Consider the following 22,267-nt stretch of genomic DNA (forward strand, 5'->3'; position numbering starts at 1 on the left):
TAGTTTTGGTATCAGGGTAATATTGGCCTCAGAGAAAGAGTTGAGAGTATTTTTTCTTCTTCCCTTTTTTAGAAGCTTTGGAAGAACTGGAGTCATTCTTAGCCAAATGGGTAAAATTCACCAGTGAAGCCATCTTGTTCTGGGCTTTTATTATGGGATTTTTTCTTACTCTTCTGATTACTACTAATTCAGTCTCTTTACCTGTTAAAGTTCTATTCATATTTTTATGTATAGTCATATTTATTTTATTTTTATTTTTTTCCTTCTTGAGTAAAATTTTGATAGTTTGTATGCTATGCACAGTGGCTCACATCTGAAATTCCAGCAATTGAAAGTATCAAAATTCAAAGCCAGCCCAGGCAAAAAGTTAGTAAGATCCTATGGTGGGTGCCTGTCATCCCAGCTATGCAGGAGGAAAAGGTAGTAGGATGGTAGTCCAGGCCAGGTGGGTAAAAGCAAGAGACCCTACCTGAAAAATAACTAAAGCAACAGCTCTGAGGGCATGGCTTGAGTGATAGAGCACCTGCCCAGTAGGCACACGGCCCTGACTTGGTAATTTGTACCTTTCTAGCAGGTTCCTTTTCATCTAAGTTTTCTATTTGTGAACATAAAGTTGTTCACAGCATTTCTTTATAATCCATTTTATTTCTGGAAAATTGGTTTTAATAGCTCATCTTGGATTCTTGATTTTGGTTATTTGAGTCTTATCCCTTTTCTTGGTCAGTCTAGTAGATTTCTGTTGATCTTTTCAAATAACCAGCATTTGGTTTCGTGGATTTTTTCCCTACTGTTTTCTGTTTCACTAATTTTCACTCAACTATTATTATTTTTGGCCTTCATTACTTATCTGTACCTTGCTCTTTTTAAAAAAATATTTCCTTAAAGTGTAAAGTTAGGTTATTAGTTCGAGATACTTCTTTTTTTAATGTAGATGTTTATATCTATAAATTTCCTCTAAGCTTTTCTACCTTTAGCTGTGTCCCCCAAGTTTAGAGTATTGTGTTTTCATTTTCACTCAATTCCAACTCTTTTCTATATTTTTTTGTGTGTAATTTTCTTTAGGTTGCTAGTGTTTAAGGAGCATGTTGTTTAATTTTCACGTATCTTAAATTTCCCAAATATCTTTCTGTTGTTGGTTCCTAAACTAAGTACATTGTGATTAGAGAACATACTTTGTATTCTATTAATCACTTAAAATCTACTGAGGCTGTTTTACAGCATATGGTTTATTCTGGAGAATTTCCATGTCTATCTGAGAAGATGCATGTTCCACTGATGTAGGTCGACTGCTCTACAGATGTCTGTGCAGTGTGGTTAGTTGGTGTCCACATGTCCTCTGTGTAGTTTTGATCTCTCTAATTGTTCTATCCATTATTAAAAGGCAGGTATTGAATTTCATCATTATTATTATTGTTGAATTATCTATTTTTTCCTTCAATTCTGTTCAGTTTTTGCTTCATGTACTTTGTGATTCTATTGTTAGATAGATAGATAGATACAGACAGACAGACAAAGTTGACAAAGTAGCCGAGGGTGGCAGTCCAGCCCCTGGCTGAGCTGTTAGCAGTCTTCAACACCAGCCATTAGCAACAGCTTGGGCACTGGCTGATATGATGATAGCGCCCCTGGTGACCAGGATGAGAGCCACAGAGGCCTGTCACCTACAAAGGGTGCAATGAGGTTTGCTGATCTTGTTCCACAGTAGCCTCTCTGTTGTAGAATGGGCCTGATCAGGATGAAGGCCCCTCTGATGGTGGTGGCTGCCTTTGTACTATGGCCATTGTAGTCTGAGATGGCAACAAATACCTTGAACCTGGTCCTCTGGTCAACAAGGGTCTGCTTCTGCACAAGCATAATCTTTGGAATTTCATCCTTGAGGGATGAAGTCAGTGGTCTCAGATTCCTTGATGGGCCAAAAGAGGAAACAGATCTCCAGAGTCTTCATCTTCATTTCCTTGACCATGTGACTCAGTTGCGTGACACAGATCCACAGCTTGTCCTCAGTGAGCTTGGCAGCCTCTGCCCTCTCCCCTCCCCTGCCTTGGCTGCCCTATCACTGCACCTCCCAAGATGCTGCTGCTGCTGCTGCTGTCTTTGCTGAGGCTCCTTGTGGCCCCCCCTTGGGGAAGCAGGGCCACTGGGGGCCAACTGGCAACATCTGCCATTTGCCATTCGTATTTTCCCCAGGGACTGGCACTTTTACCATTATAAGAAAAACCTCTTAATCTCTAATACGGTTTTGTGTGAAAGGTGTATTTGCGGTGCTAGGGCCATAGCTCTCTAGTAGAGCTTCCACCCCCAGCAGGGGGAGAAGTACATGTGTGTGTTAGCACAGTCATCCTAGCCCTATTGTAGTTGTTGGCCAGATTTCCCCCTTATCTTTTACTCAGTTTATTTAAGTATTTGAGTCTATAGTGATACCTATCTCTGTATCTTGTTTTTTCCATTCTGACAGTCTCTACCTTTTGATTGGATTAATTCACTCACTTTTGATGTTATATAGATATGGTTGGATTTATCTCTGTAGTTTCCTTTTCTAAAATATATTCCATAACTACTTTGTTCTTTTTTCATCTTTTACTAACTCCCATTGTCTTAAATGTACCACTTTAATTCTTCTCTTCCCTTCCCTCTTTTCTCTCCCCGTCCCCTTTGGTTTTCTTCCTCTTTCTGGGGATTTGTATTCACTTTGTGCTGCTACTTTCTTATTGCAATGTAACTTCATTCCTCCCTCCTTCCTCCATTGTCATTGTCAAATATGTCACCTTTCTATATGTTAGCCCAACAATGCAATTATATAGGTATGTCTTATCTATACATATTATTATACAGTTGCTTTTCAAATCAAGCAGAAGAAACACATATAATTATACTTTCTTTTATCCTTACCTGGATAATCATATTTACCAAGCTCGTGCATAAGTGTGTGCATATGTGTGTGTGCGTATGTGTGGGATATGTGTGTGTGTGTATGTGATTTACTGTCTGGTGTTACTTCCTTTGAAGAACTTTCTTCAGTGTTTCTTGAAGGACAGTTCTGCTTGCGACAGATTCTTTCCATTTTTGCTTATCCAGGAATATCTTTATTTTGCCTTCATTTTCAAGGATGGCCTTGCTAAATATAGGATTCTCTGTCAACAGTTTTTATCTTCTAGTACTTTGTATATGCTGTCCTGCTTTCTGGTCTCTTATGACAAAAGTCAGCTGTTAGTTTTGTTATTTACTTTTTCATGATGCATGATTTTTCTTTTGCTACTTTAAGATTTTCTCTTTCTCTTTGTCTTTCAACATGTGTATAAGGCTGGAGCTCTGTGCTTATACTGCTTAGAGGTGATTGCACCTGTACTTCTACATAGATAAGTGGTTTTCATCCAATTTGGGAATTTTACAGCCATTATTTCTTCAAATATGTTTTTGTCCCTGTTTTAGATTTCTGTCCCAAGCTTTAGAGTGCTATCCTTAGAATCTTTCCAGTCCCTCTTGCAACATTGGCTCTCAGTTGGCATCTGGGGACTTGGCTGTCAGTGTTTTCAGTCAACAGTTAAGTGATAGGAATTGTTTACTAGAAAGTTGTACAAACAACACGATGTGTGCTAAACATCTACCCACTTTCTGGGAGTCTGGAATTTTGGTACGTGCTAACCAGAATGCCTGTATGACCAGGTGTTCTGAGTCTTAACTGAGCTTCATGGGCACAGACAGCATGCATGTTGCTGCATTTTGTTTCTGGGACAGTGTGTGCTCTGTGGGATCCCTCATAAGAGGAAGAGAACATAAGGAAGTCTGCACATGAATTCCTCCAGACTCTGCCTGTGTTTTTCCCCATACTGATTCTGTTGTATGTAGCCCCATCTACCTTTTCACTGGTTACTACTATCATGGAATGATGGGCTCTCTCTTAATTATTTGCCACTAAATCACCAGTGTTTTGATAATGCTTGTAGGCATGAAATCTTCCATTAAAAAATCAAGTTAACCCTCTCAGGCAGAATTTTAGTCTTGGTCTTGAAGGCCTGGACCTCCTCAGCACCTGCTTCCCCCTGCAGCCACACCCCTTCTCTGGGAACAAGCTCTGGGTGGGGTACATTGTCTTCTTAGATGGCTCCTCCCACTGTAGAATCTTTGCCCTACCAGCAAGCTTGAGGTTTAGTCCTACAAGTAGGGACCGGAGTGGTGAGGGAAGTTGTCTTGGCTGCAGTCAGCTACAATAGAGCTTCTGCAACACTGAGCTGGTGACAAATGACACATGCTGGTGGCCTGACCATCCTGGGATCAAACCTGTGTCTGGCATTGGCAACTGAAAGGACAGAGCACCCCTGACTTCTTGGCTACCTCAGCCTGGTGTACAGCTTCTAACACTCAGAGCTGGGTGGGTGTGGGACAGATAGAAGCAGGTCTTGGTTCTTGTTGTTCTGACATTTAGTAGATATTCTTGAATAATTGTTTCTCCATTTACCACATGTAAATTTACCTGCATCATATGTAGGTCAATTTCCAGAGACTTTAAATGCTTGTTTTAAAATAACTTCCTTCAGTTTAATGATTGTTTGGCTAGAGAGAGGACCTGAGTCCTTCACACAGCCATTCTGAAGGTTCCCACCTCTCCCCCAATCTTTCTTTCTTCTTTTTTTTTAATCTCTGAGTCTTTCTGCATGGAATTCTAAATTATTTCTTCTTGAAACTTTCTACTTGGTTCTTTCTCCTATCTACCTGTTCTTATTTCATTTCTATCTTTTGTTTTTTTCGTTTTGGTTTTGGTTTTTTTTGTGGTACCGGGGCTTGAACTCAGGGCCTACACATTGAGGCATTCCCTTAGCCCTTTTTTGTGATAGGTTTTTTTGAGATAGGGTATTGAGAACTATTTGCCCAGGTTGGCTTCGAACTGCAAACCTCCTGATTTCTGCCTCCAGGATAGCTGGGTGTGAGCTGCCAGTGCCTGGCCATTTCTATCTGTTTTTGTTTCATTTTTTATTTTGAGGTTAAAAAGAATGATTTCTTAATTATATCTTTAGCACCCTAATTTTCATTTTTTACTTTCTTCCATAATATTAAAGTCTTAATCATAAATACTTTTTGGCTGCACTGGGGTTCATGTTTGCTAGGCAGACTCTCCTACCTCTTGAACCACTGCACCAGCCTAAACTCTTATTCTAATGGGTGACTTTAGTGGCTGTCTTTTTTAGCCTTATATTTCTTTATTTGTTTTTGAATGTTAGTTTTTTTGTTTTAAATAAATCATTTCTTCCACTTTTATTGATGTTGATTGTTTTCCGACTTCCATAGTTTGTACATACTTCTGTATAGAGACATTAAAATTTCTTCCACTGGACATGGGCATCCCCTGTGAGAGTCAGATGTTATGAATTTCTGCTCCATGAGATATTGAGAATATAGCAGATTTGGTCTCAGAATCAGTGATTTCAGCTCATTCTATAACTTCTCACCATCTTGTACCTAGGTACATAGTAGAGATCATCTACAGTTGTTTTCTGTTAGCTTCTTGCATAAGGAAGAGAGGATTTCCTCTTGGCTTTTAAAGCAGTGAATGCAGCTCCTTTCCCCATTTAGCCTGAAGTGATTTTAATTCCTGCCTGTTACTTGGACTGAAAGCGAAGAAGGCCACTGTGTCCCCTCTACCCACTGATTGACATTTCCATTTCTGTTCTGTTTAGGGAATATACTTGTCTTGTTTTTGAGCTTGGCCCTTTGTTTTTAGATTTTTTTATCTGTCGTTGCCTTTGCTTGAGAAAAAAATGGGTACTCAAAGTGGAAACACATTATCCCTGTCTTGACCAGAGTCCTTAGCCCATCTTGGATTTGCATTCAATCACTTCAGACTTTTAGTCGTTAGTGTGTCTGTAGCATTTTACAACAACTTTCTGGATAGAAAGTGATGGCTTGGAGTGGATCCACAAGAGCAGGAGTTAAAGAACTACGAAGCAGAATTTGGATGGAGTAATGGTAAAGCCTGTGGTAGGGTCCACACAGAGCCAGAAAATGGATCATAAGCTGGGTTCTCTGCAGGACAACAAAGCTAGAAGTTATAGCTAGGTGAGATGGGTCAAAGGACAAAATTACAACAGATTCAGTACAAAGATCTTAACTGACTTTGTATGTGCAATTCTAGAATCAGGCAACACCTCTTCATAGACAGGAGGGGGTGAGGAAAACAAAAGCGGAACGACTATTTCAAAGTTATTTCCCTTGTGAAAGTCAAAGCAGAGGAAGCGTCTTATGCTGGCTAAAACCAACCTGCTTAGGCACTTGGTCATTATCTCTCTTTCTCCCAACTCGTCAGAAGGCTTCATAAATAACTCAGTTTCAGCTTGATGGTGCAGGACTTCAGCATGAGTGATTGCAGTTTGGTTTGGTCTGTTGGGTCTGCTGTGGGAGCTCAGTTCAAACCACTGGCTTGCTACAAATTTTTTTTTGACAGATATTGAAAGTCAGTGTCTAAATAAAGCAGGCAACAGAAGGAGTACTGAGGAGTACTTTGTTCTGACAATGATTTAACTAACTGAGGCCCTACTGTCCAGGGTACCCAGGACCTAGCAGTACTGCCCAATGGGAAATACTTCAAGAGTCAAGGCAGGTGTATTAAAGCAAAAGTAACTCAGAGGCTGTATAAATGGACTTGGGATCTGGGTTTCTTCCTGGGGAATTTGTCTTCTCAAATTTCTTCATATTTTGGCCTAACTTTTGGGGACCCTGTGCTGTCCCCTGATAGTAGGATCCTGTTTCTAAGGGTCTTTAAGGAGGGTTTTGAATCTGTCTTTTCAGGTCTTGGCTCTCCTTCACTGGGACCTCATCTTTGACTCTATATCCTCATGGTACAAGAACTTGGGTCATAAGCCTTAAGAGATTAAGAGATTTTTTTCCCCACACACAATACTTGATGTCTCATTACATTCTCAGTATGTAATTAAATAATGGCCCTTTCAAAATTTGGAAGCTATAATGAAAATGAACAGGTATCTAAGGACAACAGCCACCATGTGTGAATTCATCAGAAAATAAGAAATAACTTTTTGAGCTAAATATTTTTCTAGCTAGTTATTGCTTTTGATTCCACATTACTAAAAGGTTGCAATCAAGATTAAGAGTTTGCCTTTGCTTTTAGTTGGACTTTGGAAGAGTCCTCTTAAATGGTGGGTACCTATGAATTTTGAAAAGCCATGTTTGAATAGGATTATCTCTTAATTGGAACCTGAAATATTTAATGAGATACCAACCTGTATTATTCCCACTTCCTCAAGTGGTTTTTGAAATGCCATAAATTATAAAGTAAAGCATCTGAGATTCCAGGATTGATTTTGCATTCATATACATTCTCAGTCTCAGATGCTCAAGCAAAGGCAGCCAGTGCCTGAGGGATGATGAATGTGACATGCTTGAGTCACCCCAGTGGGCAGTGAAATGGTGCCCTGAAGTCCCTGCCACACACATTTCGAAAGGGGAATAGAATAAAAATGTCAAGTAGCATTGGTTCCATGTTATCTAAAAAAGAACAAATGGAAATGAAATATGTACAGAGCTTGCCCACAGATGTGATGAAGGCAAAGGAAAAGATGGATGAGGTTTGTTTGTCTAATCAGACCATGGATATCAGTGGTTGAAAAGACTAGCTAAATTAACATATATGCCAATATCATATTTTAAAAGCTTGTAAATGGGTAGGATTCATCTAATCTGTTATTAAACTTCATATTAACTACCTATTAAATTTAAAACATTTATTCTCTACCAATATTAGTGACACTATGTATGCAGCTCTCAAATAAGCAACTACCTGTCTCTGAAATAAGCATGTAGTAACTGAAGGCAACTGTGACTAATAACAATAAGTTCCAATAAACTTGAGAAACAGATGGTTTTAGGAAAGGGAAAATACCATATTGATTCAAAAAAGAGAAAGAAACTATGAAAAGAACAGAAATAAAATAAAAATTAAAAGCATAGTCAACAGGCCACCACTAAAACATCCCAGTAGTTACAGGCAAATTCTACCAAATCTTCAGGAAAAAAAATAATTCCATTAAAATGATGATAGGTAGGTAGATATATAGATTTTAAAAGTCCTTATAAAATGTCAAAAATCAATTTCAGTAACATGACAAAAGAATAATTATCTTTTAGACCTAAGAAGAGTTTGCTTATTAAAGTAAGGTTAACTCAATATTAACTTCCATTAATGTAACTCAGTTCACCATTTAAAGGGGAAATTCATATTCTCATCCCAATAGTTTTTTTAAAATTCTAATAAAAATCAGCATTTAAAACCTTTATTAAGGAAAATTTTAAATATACATAAATATAGAGAAAATAGTGTAACAGGCACTATGTGTTGGTCACACAACTTCAACAATTACCAACATTTGCTTTTATTTTTCAGTGCTGGGGATCAATCTGGGGGCTCATGCTAGGTAAGTGAAGTACCACTGAGCTACACTCCCAGCCTTCTTTTTCACATTCATGTTCTATGAACACTCTTAGCTCCTTCTCTGGCTCTCATATTTTACCACAACTCAGCAGGCTCTGTATAAGTGATAGCTCTAGCCTCTAAACACTCCACCACTTAGTAATTGACTAAAAGTCACACCCATTAATGTAGAATTTCAGGACACAGAGGTAACAGGTTGTTAGCAAGTTTTTACAGGAATAGCATTATTTCTGAACACTTATTAATAAAAGCTTTAAATGATTTAAGAAGTCAAAATTACTGAGCCATTTGTTAGAATTCTGAGAAATTATACAAGAAGTGCTAATGACACAGAGGAAAATTAAATAGACTATGAGGCCAAATCAAAACTGCAAAGATGAATTAAGACAGGGAACACTGAAAAAAAAAAACCATGAGGAATTATAAATTAGACAAATGGTTAACAACTAATCCAATAAAAGTATTAATGAATGTAATCATCACACATTATTCGATATGAAAGAACAAACTGCAGAAATGAGTTATGACTGTATACAGTGCAGTAAATGTGAAGACATCACAGCATCACACCTCTCTCTCCTGTAACCTGAGAAACGACTTTCATGTTCAAACAAGACAGTGTCTTATATGTTTATTCTTTTCAGCAATAATCAGAAAGATCTAAGTTCATTAACAGATGAGTGCACAAAAAAATTATACACACTCCAGCAGCTGAATTCTGCTCAGGAATAAAAAAGAATGAACTATTGAGACAATAATTATGTTAAGTGAAGAAAACTAGACAGAGTAGGTTTTTGTTTTTGTTTTTTTCAGTAGTGGTGATAGAACCCAGGGCCTCACACATGTTAGGCAAGCACTTTACCTCTAATCTACACTCCTAGTCTCGAAAAGAGTAGATATTGTATGATTCTATTTATATAAAATTCAAGAAAATGAAAATCAATGGATACTGATTGCCCAAGACAGACAGGAGTGGGGCGGGCTGGGGAGGGGATGATGTGTTCACCATCTTGATTGTGGTGATGACGTCACAGATACATGTTTGTCAAACATCACATCGAACATCCATTAGACTTTAAGAAAGCAGCTTTTTAACGTGTAAGAACAAACTGATAGATTTTGCATTTAGTCTTGAGCAAACTTCTAATGTCTAAGAGTTTATTCACTATATCATCAAGATTCTTTCAGATATTTACAAAGAAATGGTGTGCATAAACACAATATGTTAGCCTATGGCTGGAGGCACAGCTCAGTGAACATACATGTTTATTATGTGAAGGACCCTGGATTCAATCCCCAGCACCACTGTGGTGTACATATATTCTCACTACAGAGGAGCATGAAGAAGACCAGGGTGAAGACAGATGTTTATACCTTTGAAGGAAACAGGAAGCAAGGGGACAGGTGTGATTATTTATAGGTAGTATGATTGACTAACTAGAAAAAACCCAAAAGAGTCATCAGAAAGACTACTCGAACTGTAAGATAATGCAATATAGTATGCTTAGCCTTCTTATACTCCACTTAGAAAACACAGGTAGTTGGGGGATGTCGTTTATGACAGCAGAAGTATCTGTCTGCAAAATATTCAAGAGTAAGCCTGTCAAAAATTTGTAAAACCTGTTTGAAGAAAACAAACTGTACATACAAGAGGTTTTAAATGAAAAGATATTTTATATACGATTAGGAAGACCCTGTGCTGCACACATTAAAATAGAAGTTCCTTGAGACCCTTAGTAAATACATACTATAATCCTTTCTGCTTCTGGAAAGCAATTTGGAGTTTTTAAAATGAGGTGAGTTGTATCAACACCTCTTAGAAAATATTAGTTACTGGTTGGGCATGGTGGTGTATGCCTATAATCCCAGGGGAGTGGATAAGGAGTTCAAGGCCAACCTGAGCTATGTAGTGAGACCCTTTTGGGGAAGTAAGGGAGGGTGGAGGGAGGGAGAGAGGAAGGGAATAATAGTTACCTGGAGGATTTTTTCTTCAAAGCATCTTTATTTGGAAACTGTGCTGGCTTGTTCTTGAGCCTTAGTGTCCTTGAGTGAAACAAGTCACCCTCTGTCTCTATTCCCGTTGAAATTGAGAACAGGATGGCAGGAATAACTGGCACCCAGAGTTTCTGCCCCAGGAGCATTGGAGGGGCTTAGAACTCCTTCTGCCTTTGAGGTCATTTCTTAAAGTGCAAAAATAAATAAAAAGTAAATGAAAAATTAAAATGACTAAAAATCCAGCTGCACATGGGAATAAGTCACAATCAATAGGAAAAGACACTTCTAATGTGGAATAGAATCATACATCTCAGCATTTACTTCCAAGATTCTAATTAAGGTTTTTTGATGTATATGTGTCATGAGCTTACAATTAGATCTATCAAGAATTTAAAGATAACGTCACTAAAAATAGACTTTAAAAACTTTTCCTTTCTTATGCTGCTCGTATGCCTCCTTCCTTCGCACATTCTTTTTTTTTATTATTTTATTATTCATATGTGCATACAAGACTTGGGTCATTTCTCCCCCTCGCCCCCACCCCCTCCCTTACCACCCACTCCGCCCCCTCCCTCTCCCCCCCCACCCCCTCAATACCCAGCAGAAACTATTTTGCCGTTATCTCTAATTTTGTTGTAGAGAGAGTATAAGCCATAATAGGAAGGAACAAGGGTTTTTGCTGGTTGAGATAAGGTTAGCTATACAGGGAGTTGACTCACATTAATTTCCTGTGCGTGTGTGTTGCCTTCTAGGTTAATTCTTTTTGATCTAACCTTTTCTCTAGTTCCTGGTCCCCTTTTCCTATTGGCCTCAGTTGCTTTTAAGGTATCTGCTTTAGTTTCTCTGTGTTAAGGGCAACAAATGCTAGCTAGTTTTTTAGGTGTCTTACCTATCCTCACCCCTCCCTTGTGAGCTCTCACTTTTATCATGTGCTCAAAGTCCAATCCCCTTGTTGTGTTTGTCCTTGATCTAATGTCCACATATGAGGGACAACATACGATTTTTGGTTTTTTGGGCCAGGCTAACCTCACTCAGAATGATGTTCTCCAATTCCATCCATTTATTGGCGAATGATAACATTTCGTTCTTCTTCATGGCTGCATAAAATTCCATTGTGTATGGATACCACATTTTCTTAATCCATTCATCAGTGGTGGGGCATCTTGGCTGTTTCCATAACTTGGCTATTGTGAATAGTGCCGCAATAAACATGGGTGTGCAGGTGCCTCTGGAGTAACCTGTGTCACAGTCTTTTGGGTGTATCCCCAAGAGTGGTATTGCTGGATCAAATGGTAGATCAATGTTTAGCTTTTTAAGTAGCCTCCAAATTTTTTTCCAGAGTGGTTGTACTAGTTTACATTCCCACCAACAGTGTAAGAGGGTTCTTTTTTCCCCAAATCCTCGCCAACACCTGTTGTTGGTGGTGTTGCTGATGATGGCTATTCTAACAGGGGTGAGGTGGAATCTTAGTGTGGTTTTAATTCGCATTTTCTTTATTGCTAGAAATGGTGAGCATTTTTTCATGTGTTTTTTGGCCATTTGAATTTCTTCTTTTGAGAAAGTTCTGTTTAGTTCACTTGCCCATTTCTTTATTGGTTCATTAGTTTTGGGAGAATTTAGTTTTTTAAGTTCCCTATATATGCTGGTTATCAGTCCTTTGATGTGTTGCTGGCAAATATTTTCTCCCACTCTGTGGGTGTTCTCTTCAGTTTAGAGACCATTTCTTTTGATGAACAGAAGCTTTTTAGTTTTATGAGATCCCATTTATCTATGCTATCTCTTAGTTGCTGTGCTGCTGGAGTTTCATTGAGAAAGTTCTTATATACCTACTAACTCCAGAGTATTTCCTACTCTTTCCTGTATCAACTTTAGAGTTTGTGGTCTGATATTAAGATCCTTGATCCATTTTGAGTTAATCTTGGTATAGGGTGATATACATGGATCTACTTTCAGTTTTTTGCAGACTGCTAACCAGTTTTCCCAGCAGTTTTTGTTGAAGAGGCTGCTATCTCTCCATCGTATATTTTTAGGTCCTTTGTCAAAGACAAGTTGGTTATAGTTGTATGGCTTCATATCTGGGTCCTCTGTTCTGTTCCACTGGTCTTCATGTCTGTTTTTCTGCCAGTACCATGCGGTTTTTATTGCTACTGCTTTGTAATATAGTTTGAAGTCAGGTATCGTGATACCTCCAGCATTGTTCTTTTGACTGAGTATTTCCTTGGCTATTCTTGGCCTCTTGTGTTTCCATATAAATTTCACAGTAGATTTTTCAATCTCTTTAATGAATGTCATTGGAATTTTGATGGGAATTGCATTAAACATGTAGATTACTTTTGGGAGTATAGACATTTTTACTATGTTGATTCTACCAATCCATGAGCATGGGAGATCTCTCCACTTTCTATAGTCTTCCTCAATCTCTTTCTTTAGAAGTTTATAGTTTTCCTTGAAGAGGTCATTCACATCTTTTGTTAGGTTTCCACCTAGGTATTTGATTTTTTTGAGGCTATTGTAAATGGAATTGTTTTCATACATTCTTTTTCAGTTTGCTCATTGTTAGTGTATAGAAATGCTAATGATTTTTCTATGTTGATTTTACATCCTGCTACCTTACTATAGCTATGATGATGTCTAGAAGCTTCTGAGTAGAGTTTTTTGGGTCTTTAAGGTATAGGATCATGTCATCTGCAAATAGGGATATTTTGACAGTTTCTTTACTTATTTGTATTCCTTTTATTCCTTCTTCTTGCCTAATTGCTCTGGCTAGGAATTCCAGTACTATGTTGAATAGGAGTGGAGTTAGTTAGACAAGGATTTGTCTGTTTCCTGATTTTAGAGGGAATGGTTTCAGTTTTTCTCCGTTAAGTATAATGCTGGCTGTAGGTTTGTCATATATAGCTTTTATAATGTTGAGGTACTTTCCTTCTATTCCTAGTTTTCTTAGAGCTTTTATCATGAAATGGTGTTGGATCTTATCAAAGGCTTTTTCTGCATCTATTGAGATGATCAAATGGTTTTTGCACATTCTTGTAGTCCTCACCAAAAGGACGGAGGCTGAAGGATGTCGATCTTGTGTGTCTGGTGGGAGGGGACTGTCCCTTCCGTGGCAGGGCAGGTCTGGGCAGCCTACAGTCCGGCTCAGCACCCCTCTCCTGGGAAGGACCGAGCAGTGACTGAGAACCTGGCAGTGTTCTGAGTGCCTTGCATACAGGGAGCTGGGTCCCTACTTCAAGGCCACCAGCTCGGAAGGCCGGGGCTCAGGGCTGCTCCTCTTCTGACATTTCCGCGCCTCTTCTCTCTGTGCTCTGGCCTCCTGGCAGCCCTCTCTAAGCGGCCACCTACAACTGCTCCCCTTCGGGTCTGGAGGGAAACACCGCTACTGTAGGAACTTACTAGTGTCTTCAGTGTGTGTATTTGTCTGTCTCCTTTACTAAACTGTGAGCCCCTAAGAGTGACTGATCGCTATTTTATTCCTGGAATTTGTCACTATGTATGGCAGGTGCTAGCCATTAAGTAAATGTTCGCCAAATTAATGGGTTGCAGGAGTCTAAGCACTAAATGTTGCCAAAGTTAGCAACAGTGGCCTGTATACAGTCACAGAGCATCAAACAAGCGAAGGCCTGGCTTCTGTCTTCCTAACCCTACAGCCACCTCATCCCGTGTTTCGTTTGCTGCAGCAGCCCATGGGATCCGAGCACGTGGAGATGCGGAAGGGGCCTGCGCCTGCGCAGGAGACGCCCGGGCGCACGCCCGGCCAGCCCGGAGTCGGAAGCCGGGGCTCCAACGCCTGCTGCTTCTGCTGGTGCTGCTGCTGCAGCTGTTCCTGGTAAGGGGGCAGGGAGCTCTCATGTGCTACTGAGTGGGACTGGTACCCTGGGATAGTGCCAGATCGGATTAGTTCAGTGAGGTTTTTTAATATAGCAACTGATATGTGCTTAGTATGGTGAAGGATATCAAAAACTAATTTTTTAAAACTAACACTAATAGGCTACACCAGTCTAGTTCTCAGGGACCTTATATTCAAATACTTGGAACGTGGCTAGCAACAGGTTAAACAATGAACTCACAATGCAAGTCAGTTTTGATGGCTTACCAACACTGGGCAGAAACACTACCTAGATGGTTCGAAAGGCACCACTGTCGTGTAAAGGCTTTGTGAAGGAGTTAGGATTTAAGATGAGTCTTAAAGGTGCAAATTATGAAGTCTGGATTTTTATTTTCTGTTGCTTTCATCTTTTTTTTTTTTTAAAGAGAAATGTTAAAATATGTGCTTCAAATGGAGAGAGAAATCTAAAACTATATTCTAGCTTACTGGATAGAGGAAGGCACATAGAAATTGCTTGAGAGAGTGAGAGAGAGAGAGAGAGAGAGGAGAGAGGAGAGAGGAGAGAGGAGAGAGGAGAGAGAGCGCGAGCGAGCAGAGGTAATCAACTGAGAACACACCTGTTTCTCCAGGGCCCTACTAGGGGAAGTCAGCACCAAATGATGGAAAGACTATGTTAAGCCTCCTTCTCCCTTCTTTCATTCTGCCAGTAGATATCAGTGAGCCCTTGAGAGATGTACAAGGGTGCGAGGATGTCACATTGTTGGTGAAACTCCAGCTGACACTTATCTTCTCCCTTCCTCTCTTGGGCAGGGCATAGGAGCTAAGGTCATGGCCTTAACAACATATTGTCCTGAGGATGTAAGTCTATCAGGTGGGGAGGGTCATCCTACTAGTGATAGTAAAATAAGAATCTATTCCTAGACATCATCCACACCATACATATGTAGCACTTACTATGTGTGTATATAAAAGGCAATAGAACTCTGTGTTTAAAGCACTGAAGAAAAATTTCTGAGTAAAATTAGACAGTTTTAGATATACAAAGGTTGAGAGAATTTACTACCTACAGAACTTCCTGAAAGAACTAAGTAATTCAAGAAGAAAAAAATGGAATCCAGACAGAAGTCATGGAAAACAAGTGACAACAGTTGACACTAAAGGGATCAAAAGTAATATGAAGTGTGTAATTTTGTGTTAAAAAGCATAAACCCACCTGTAAACAAATAACCTCATGTCAATGATGACAAATTACTTAGACTTGCTTAGAAAAATTATAGGAAAATTTCTTTCAAAATTAGTGGCATTCCTTATTATGCAAAAATACCTGTAGTTTTCATACTATTGGAAGACAGTAAGTTATCTGGAGAATCTTACCAGCATATGACAAGGAAAGGAAATAATGGACTATAATTAATACCAGGATACTTAATACTCAGATGACTACCTCATGGCAGTTGTCTGAGACTTTCTCATTTTAGCACTGAAAAGTCTCATGTCCAAGAAATTCTGTGAGTCCCAGGCAAACCAGGAAGTTTAGTTACTTACCTGGTGTCTAAATCGGTAAGGATGTACTTACATTCTTATATTTTATTATATATAAAAATCAATGTCCATCCTAAAAATGAAAAGCTGGGGCCTGGTGGCATGCATCTGTTATTCCAGCTACTTGAGAGGCTGAGACAGAAGGGTAGCTTGAGCCCAGGAGGTCAAGGCCAGCCTGGGAAACAGAGAGAGGGAGGCCCCAGCTGAAAGGCAAAATAAAATGAAACAAAATAAAACAACAAAAATCATCAATTCCAGATGGCTGAAAGGACAAGAAGAAAATACATAGTATCTTTATGATCTTGGTATTGGGAAGAGTTACTTTTTTTTTTAATATGGAATGCTTCACAAATTTGTGTGTCATCCTTGTACAAGTGCCATGCTAATCTTCTCTGTCTCATTCCAATTTTAGTGTGTGCTGCCAAAGCAAGCACAAGGGAAGAATTACTTTTTAAAAAGAAAAAAGCAAAATCTATAGAAGGAAAAGGTTAATAAATTTGGCTAATTAAAATATAAAAATTTATGTAATGGAAGAAATAAAACATATGCCCACACAAACATTTGTACACGAATGTTCATAGCAGCATGATTCATAATAGCCAAACTGTGGAAACACTACAAATGCCTATCAACTGATGACTGGATAAACAAAATGCGATATAGCTATACAATGGAATATTAATTGGCCATAAGTAAAAGCAGCCAGACACAAAAGAGCACGTATTTTATGATTTCATTTATATGAGAAGTCCAGAATATGTAAATCCACACAGACAAGAAATAAATTACTGGTTGCCTAGGAATAGGGGATACAAGAGTGACTCCTAATGTGTAGTTTGTTCCTTGTGTACTGTAAAATTAGGGCAATGGTTGTGCAGTTTTGTTAATATACTAAAAATGTGGGATTCTACTGGTGAGTCATGTGATGTTTGAATTTTATCTTAACAGAGCTGTGTTCACAGGGTTGTTAACAAAAAATATCAAAAATAAAACGCAAAGATAGAACATTCTCAAAGAAAATAGTTATGATGCACTTAAAAATTCATATCCAGAATATGTGAAGCTCTTGAGGAGATAAAATAAGGAACAAAGGAAAAGCAAGCAAATAAAGTAGAATAGAAAAGATAATTTACTTGTGATTCTACTATGAAGAATCAGATAAATGAAAGTTAAATATGCACCCCTCTAAATATGTACCTAGAAAGCTGCTGAGTAAGTAGGGGAGTACAGTGATAGAGAAAGAGTGAGTAATGGGGGGAGTTAATCTGGTTAAAGTATGATATACACATGTCTGAAATACCAAGGTGAAATCCCCTTGAGCAATCAATATATATATATTTTTTAAATGAAGGACATGAAGGTAAAAAGGGCCCTGTCCAAGGGTGGATATCAGTGGGGAGGGGGTAAATGGAGAGGGCCTATGTACTGTGTATACATGTATGAAAATAGAACAATGAAATCTGTTGAAATTGTTGTAACAAGGGAGGAGGAGGGATGAGAAAGAAGGATGGAGGAGACGAATCCAGTTAAGATACATTGTAAGCACATATGTAAATGTCATAATGAAACTTCCCTGTACAACTGATATATGCTAATTCAAAAAAGAAAAGTGCAAAAGGAGATGTGCCTGAGAGTGTTCACTACAGCATTAATCTGAACAAGAAAAATGAAAGATGGCTGTATGGTTCATGAACAGGAGAGTGGATGAATAAATACATCGTGGTGTATTTCTACCATGTAATATCATTCCTCATTAAAAAGCAATAGATGTTACATAATACTTATGCAAAGTTTAAAAATGTTTATGAATATTTATAGCATAACTATGAATGGGAATGATTGACAAATTAAGGTTGATAGTTATCTTTAGGGCAGAAAGAAGGGGAAGCAGCAAACTTCAACTGATTTGAGAAGAAAATTTTCTTTCAAAATTAATGGCATTCATAATTAGTCCAAAAATATAACACGTAGCTTTCACAACAATGGAAGACATTTTAATTTCCTGGATTCTTTTTCTCAGCATACTTTTGAGATTTATCTTTGTTGGGATAGTAGAAGGAATTTTCTAGAAAAGTCTTTCTCAAATTCCACTCTATGTCTTTCTGGTATTGTTATAAAGGAAAGCATATGAAGTCTTACTCTCTTAAAAAGCTTTTTTACTTCTAGAAGTAGGAGAATTTTTTTTTCTCCTTTAAATTCAAAATATGTCTAACCAGGGGTCTTCTTTACTGAACATTTCTAAACATGGTGAGCAAACCACCTTCTCTTCTATGGACATTTTCTGCAGTAACAATCACAATTTCCCCAATAAATAAAACTTGACCAAAAATACACTCTTCTGTTTTTTTCTAAAACACACTGTCTCCTTTAAAAATATTTCTATTTTAATATAATGAGAAAAAGTGCCAAAGTTTAAGTGAATTTTGCATTATTTACTTCACAGTATAGCTTCCAGTTCTCTTTGGAATTTGATGTCAGGTTCATAATTCCTTTTTCTTTCTGCTTTTTCACACCCACTGTGCAATAATGTGTTTTGCTTATAAAAGAAGCCTAGGAAGTCAGGCAGTGTTAATGCTCATGCAGAGAGGATACCAGCCGGATGCCTCTCAAGTTTTTGTTTTGTTTCATTTTTAAGACACCATTATTTATTGAAACTTTTTAGCCTTGACATCATAAAAGAAACAAGTCAAAACATTCCTGCATTTTTAATGATTTTGCCTCACACACGCATACACTTACTGGAAACTCATAAAGCAATTCTGCTGAAAATAGGCCGAGAGACTTTTATAAAATGGAGTAGGGTATTAAAGAAAGACTTAATAAAAGGAATAGAAACATTAATACAGTAGCAATAACAAGACAAAGAAAACTGAAACCATCAATGATAGCTCAGCAGTAAAGTACATGCCTCATGAGCTTGAGGCCCTAGGTTTGATATCCCTAGCACCAACAAAAAGAAATGTGTGTGTGTGTGTGTGTGTGTGTGTGTGTTGAAATTGTTGGGATGCTAGAAGCTAAAAGTCAATAATAAGGCAAGGATATCCACAACTACTACTACTATTTAACTGATATCAACTGATATTTTAGATATCAGCCAATGCAATTAGATAAGAGAAAACAATTAGAGGCCTGGGAGTTAGAAAAGAAGATGCAAAATTCTCCCTATTTGCAGATAATGAGAGAATACCTGGAAACCCCAAGAGAATTGTCACTAGAACTAATGCATACAAAATAATTCAGTAAAGAAGAATATAAAATTAAAATTAAAATAATAGTCTTTAGAATTTGTATCTAAAGTATGTAAAGAAGATTTACATTTAAAAAATTATAGACAAGCCAGGTTTTAAATGGTAAAGGAATATAAACAGACATCTCTTTGAAGATGTACATGAAAAAATGCTCAACATCACTAGTCATTGGTAAAATGCAAATCAAAACCCAGTGAGATAACATTTCACACCTTCTTAGGAGGTATAAAAAAGACAACAATCACAACTGTTGGCAAGACTATGGAGAAATTAGATTCCTCAACTGTAATTAAGAGGAGAATAAAATGGTACAGCTGCTTTGGAAAACAGTCTTGGAGTTCCTCTAAACATTAAAAATAGAGTTGCCATGTGCTTTGGCAGTTCCATTCCTTGGTATCTGCCCAAGAGAAATGAAAATATCTGTTCATACAAGCTTGCATAGTAACATGATTCATGCAACCAAAAAGTAGAAACCACACAGACATCTACCCATTGGTGAATAGATAAACAATGTGGTATAGTTATACGATGTAATCTTATTCAACCAGAAAAAGGGATGTAGTACTGATATGTGGCTATGCACAACATGGATAAACTGTGAAAATACTGTGCCAATTGAAAGATGCGAGCCACAAAAGACCATTTATTGCATGATTCAGAATAAGCAAATCTATCGAGACAGGAAATAGACTGTTAGGTTTTTCTAAGCAGGGTTACTGGAGTAGAGACATAGAGGTAAAAAGGACTGAATGATAACAGGTATAAATTTCTTTTTGAGATTGTGAAAATGTTCTGGATAGTGGTGATAGTTACATAGCCTTAGAAGTATAATACTAAGTCAGTTAAATTTTATAGTATATAAATGATAGCTCAATGAAGCTATTAGAACTTAATAGCCTTCATATATACAAACAATTAGAAGGTGAAAGAGACGTAAAAATTCCACTTACAATAATAACAATATACTTGGAATAAATGTGCAGAGAAATTTACCTGAGCTATAAGGAAACTTAAATTCTCTTGAAAGATACAATAGTAGATATTTTGTTTTATCTAATATTTTGTATATGTGCCTATAAATGTACAAACCTCCACTTTTGACTGGAAATAAAGCATGAAGGATGGATACTTTTTTAAGGTGAAGAAAGTGAAAACCCAAAACATTCCTGACAGTCTTACTTTCTCACTATGTTCTAATCGAGTGGTTTTTACAAAAAGAACTGTTATTCCAAACCTAATTGGGCATAATAATTTCTAACTTTCTCTCAATTATTATAGAGCACAGTGTTATAAATCAATGTAATCTATTTTTCTTCCAGGAGCCAGTGGCTTATGCCTATAATCATAGCTTCTTGAGAGTCTGAGATCAGGAGAATCTTAGTTCAAGGCCAGCCTAGGCAAATAGTTCTAGAGACTCTGTCTCCAAAATAACCAGAGCAAAATGGACTGGAGGCATGGCTCAAATGGTAGCACAAAGCCCTGACTTTAAACCCTAGTCCCACTAAAATAAAAATAAAGAAAGAAATACAATTAATTTTCTAACACTGATGCCCAAAGGCACAGTGTTAAGGGTTTGCTTCCAAGGGTGGCTTTTTGGGAGGTGGTGGAGACTTTAAGAGATGAAACCTAGTGGGAGGTCCTTAGATGACTGAAGGTGTGCCCCTGAAGAAGGTAGTGGGACCCCAGCCCTTCCTTTTTTGCTCCCTGGCTTGTGATGAGAGTAATTTTGCTTTGCATGCACTTCCATGTGCCACCTACCTCACCTCAGGCTCAACACAAAGGAGCCAACCACTAGTGGACTGGAGTCTCTAAGACTTTGAGCCAAAGTAAACCTATTCTCTTAAGTTAATCATCTCAGGAATTTTGTTATGGTGCTGGAAAGGTGACTAATGCCTTATCATACTTTTGATTTTCTTAAGAAAAGCAATCAGGGTTACTTTTTTTTTTCAAGAAAAAGAACTTCTATATCAGGCATTATGTTGCATGCCTGTAATTCTACCACTCAGGAGATGGAGGCAGAATGTCATGAGTTCAAAGCCAGCCTGGGTGACACAGTGAGGTGAGACACTGTTTCAAAAAACAAAAATGAAAGGAAGGAAGGAAGGGAGAGAGGGAGGGAGGAAAGGGAAAGAGAAAGTTAAGAAAAAAAAAAAAGGAAGAAATTCTATTTGAGGCTCTGAAATTCTCTTTTAAATATTTATTTAAAAAAAAATCTTTCCTTGACACTGACTGACCTCAGTCAACACGTCTTGTTTCTTGCAGCCTCACTGTTAGAAACCAAGAAGACCAGAGACCCACAAGAGCTTCTCATGAACTCAGAACAGACTTTCCGATCTGTGAAGAAAGGTAAAAGCTTGAATTTTTTAGCTCATGAAACTAACAGAAATGTCTTTCCTTTTTTTTTTTTAATTTTTGTATTGTGTTTTAACAGAACACACACAATTCCTCTAACTACAATTTAGTAATGTTCAACCTCACATCATATTCTCCCCCTGAAGAGCTCCTTTTAACCCACTGTGGAACAGGGAAGAAATCCATCCTATTAATCCAATCCCTTTGCTAATCACAAATAAAAGTTGGTGCTTCTTGACAAACCACAATGGTATAAATTTTTATGTATCATACTCTTAAAACTTAAACTCCACAATGAAACAACATATTTGGTCTTCAGGAAGGCTTAATAATTCCATTTTTAATTATAAATTTTTATTAAATGACTAAGGTATTTTTTAAAATCTTAAGTATTTTGAAGAACACACATAAATTATAATGTCAATTATAATAATACTGTTTTTTCTTTTTCCCTTTATTTATTATCAACTGATTTACTTTCCTTAACTATTCTTTTTTTCCATTTTTCATTGTGACAATTCTGAATAGCTTTACATTGTACATTGGTTAGGTCACCACCACCACTCTCCCTCATCCCCCTTCCTGCCTCACTTAAAACAATTGCAAAAGGTTTCATTATTTCATATATGTGTAAGAAGCCATCAACCATATTCCCTCACCTTCATCTCCACTCATCCTTCTTCCTCTCACAAACAATCCCACACACAATAACTATTTTACAGTCCTGTCTTTCAATTCCAATGTCAGTGTTCAAAGGGGTTTCTTGATGTATCCCTACTGTGAATATACTTAAACCCCTTCCATTACTCTCCCTTACTCCTTTCTTCCCACTCCCTATTATTCAACAGCTTTCAGTACATACCG

At 37.8% G+C, this 22,267-nt stretch overlaps 1 protein-coding gene and 1 non-coding gene across 4 annotated transcripts in view; one reads left to right on the plus strand and one right to left on the minus strand.

Moving 5' to 3' along the window:
- Rgs20 (regulator of G protein signaling 20) overlaps positions 1-22,267 on the plus strand; it is a 78,897-nt gene that overhangs the window by 34,236 nt on the left and 22,394 nt on the right. For all 3 annotated transcript variants that reach the window (XM_074068537.1, XM_074068538.1, XM_074068539.1), the window contains exons 2-3: positions 14,113-14,261; positions 21,314-21,397. In XM_074068537.1, the coding sequence (XP_073924638.1) occupies positions 14,113-14,261; positions 21,314-21,397 (233 nt within the window). The remainder of the gene's footprint in view (positions 1-14,112; positions 14,262-21,313; positions 21,398-22,267) is intronic.
- On the minus strand, positions 16,133-16,235 carry LOC141422014 (U6 spliceosomal RNA). Its single transcript, XR_012446683.1, has one exon. It is a non-coding gene; the product is annotated as a U6 spliceosomal RNA (small nuclear RNA).

This window comes from Castor canadensis, chromosome 3 (assembly GCF_047511655.1).
Source record: "Castor canadensis chromosome 3, mCasCan1.hap1v2, whole genome shotgun sequence".
In the NCBI taxonomy this organism is placed as follows: Eukaryota; Metazoa; Chordata; class Mammalia; order Rodentia; family Castoridae; genus Castor; species Castor canadensis.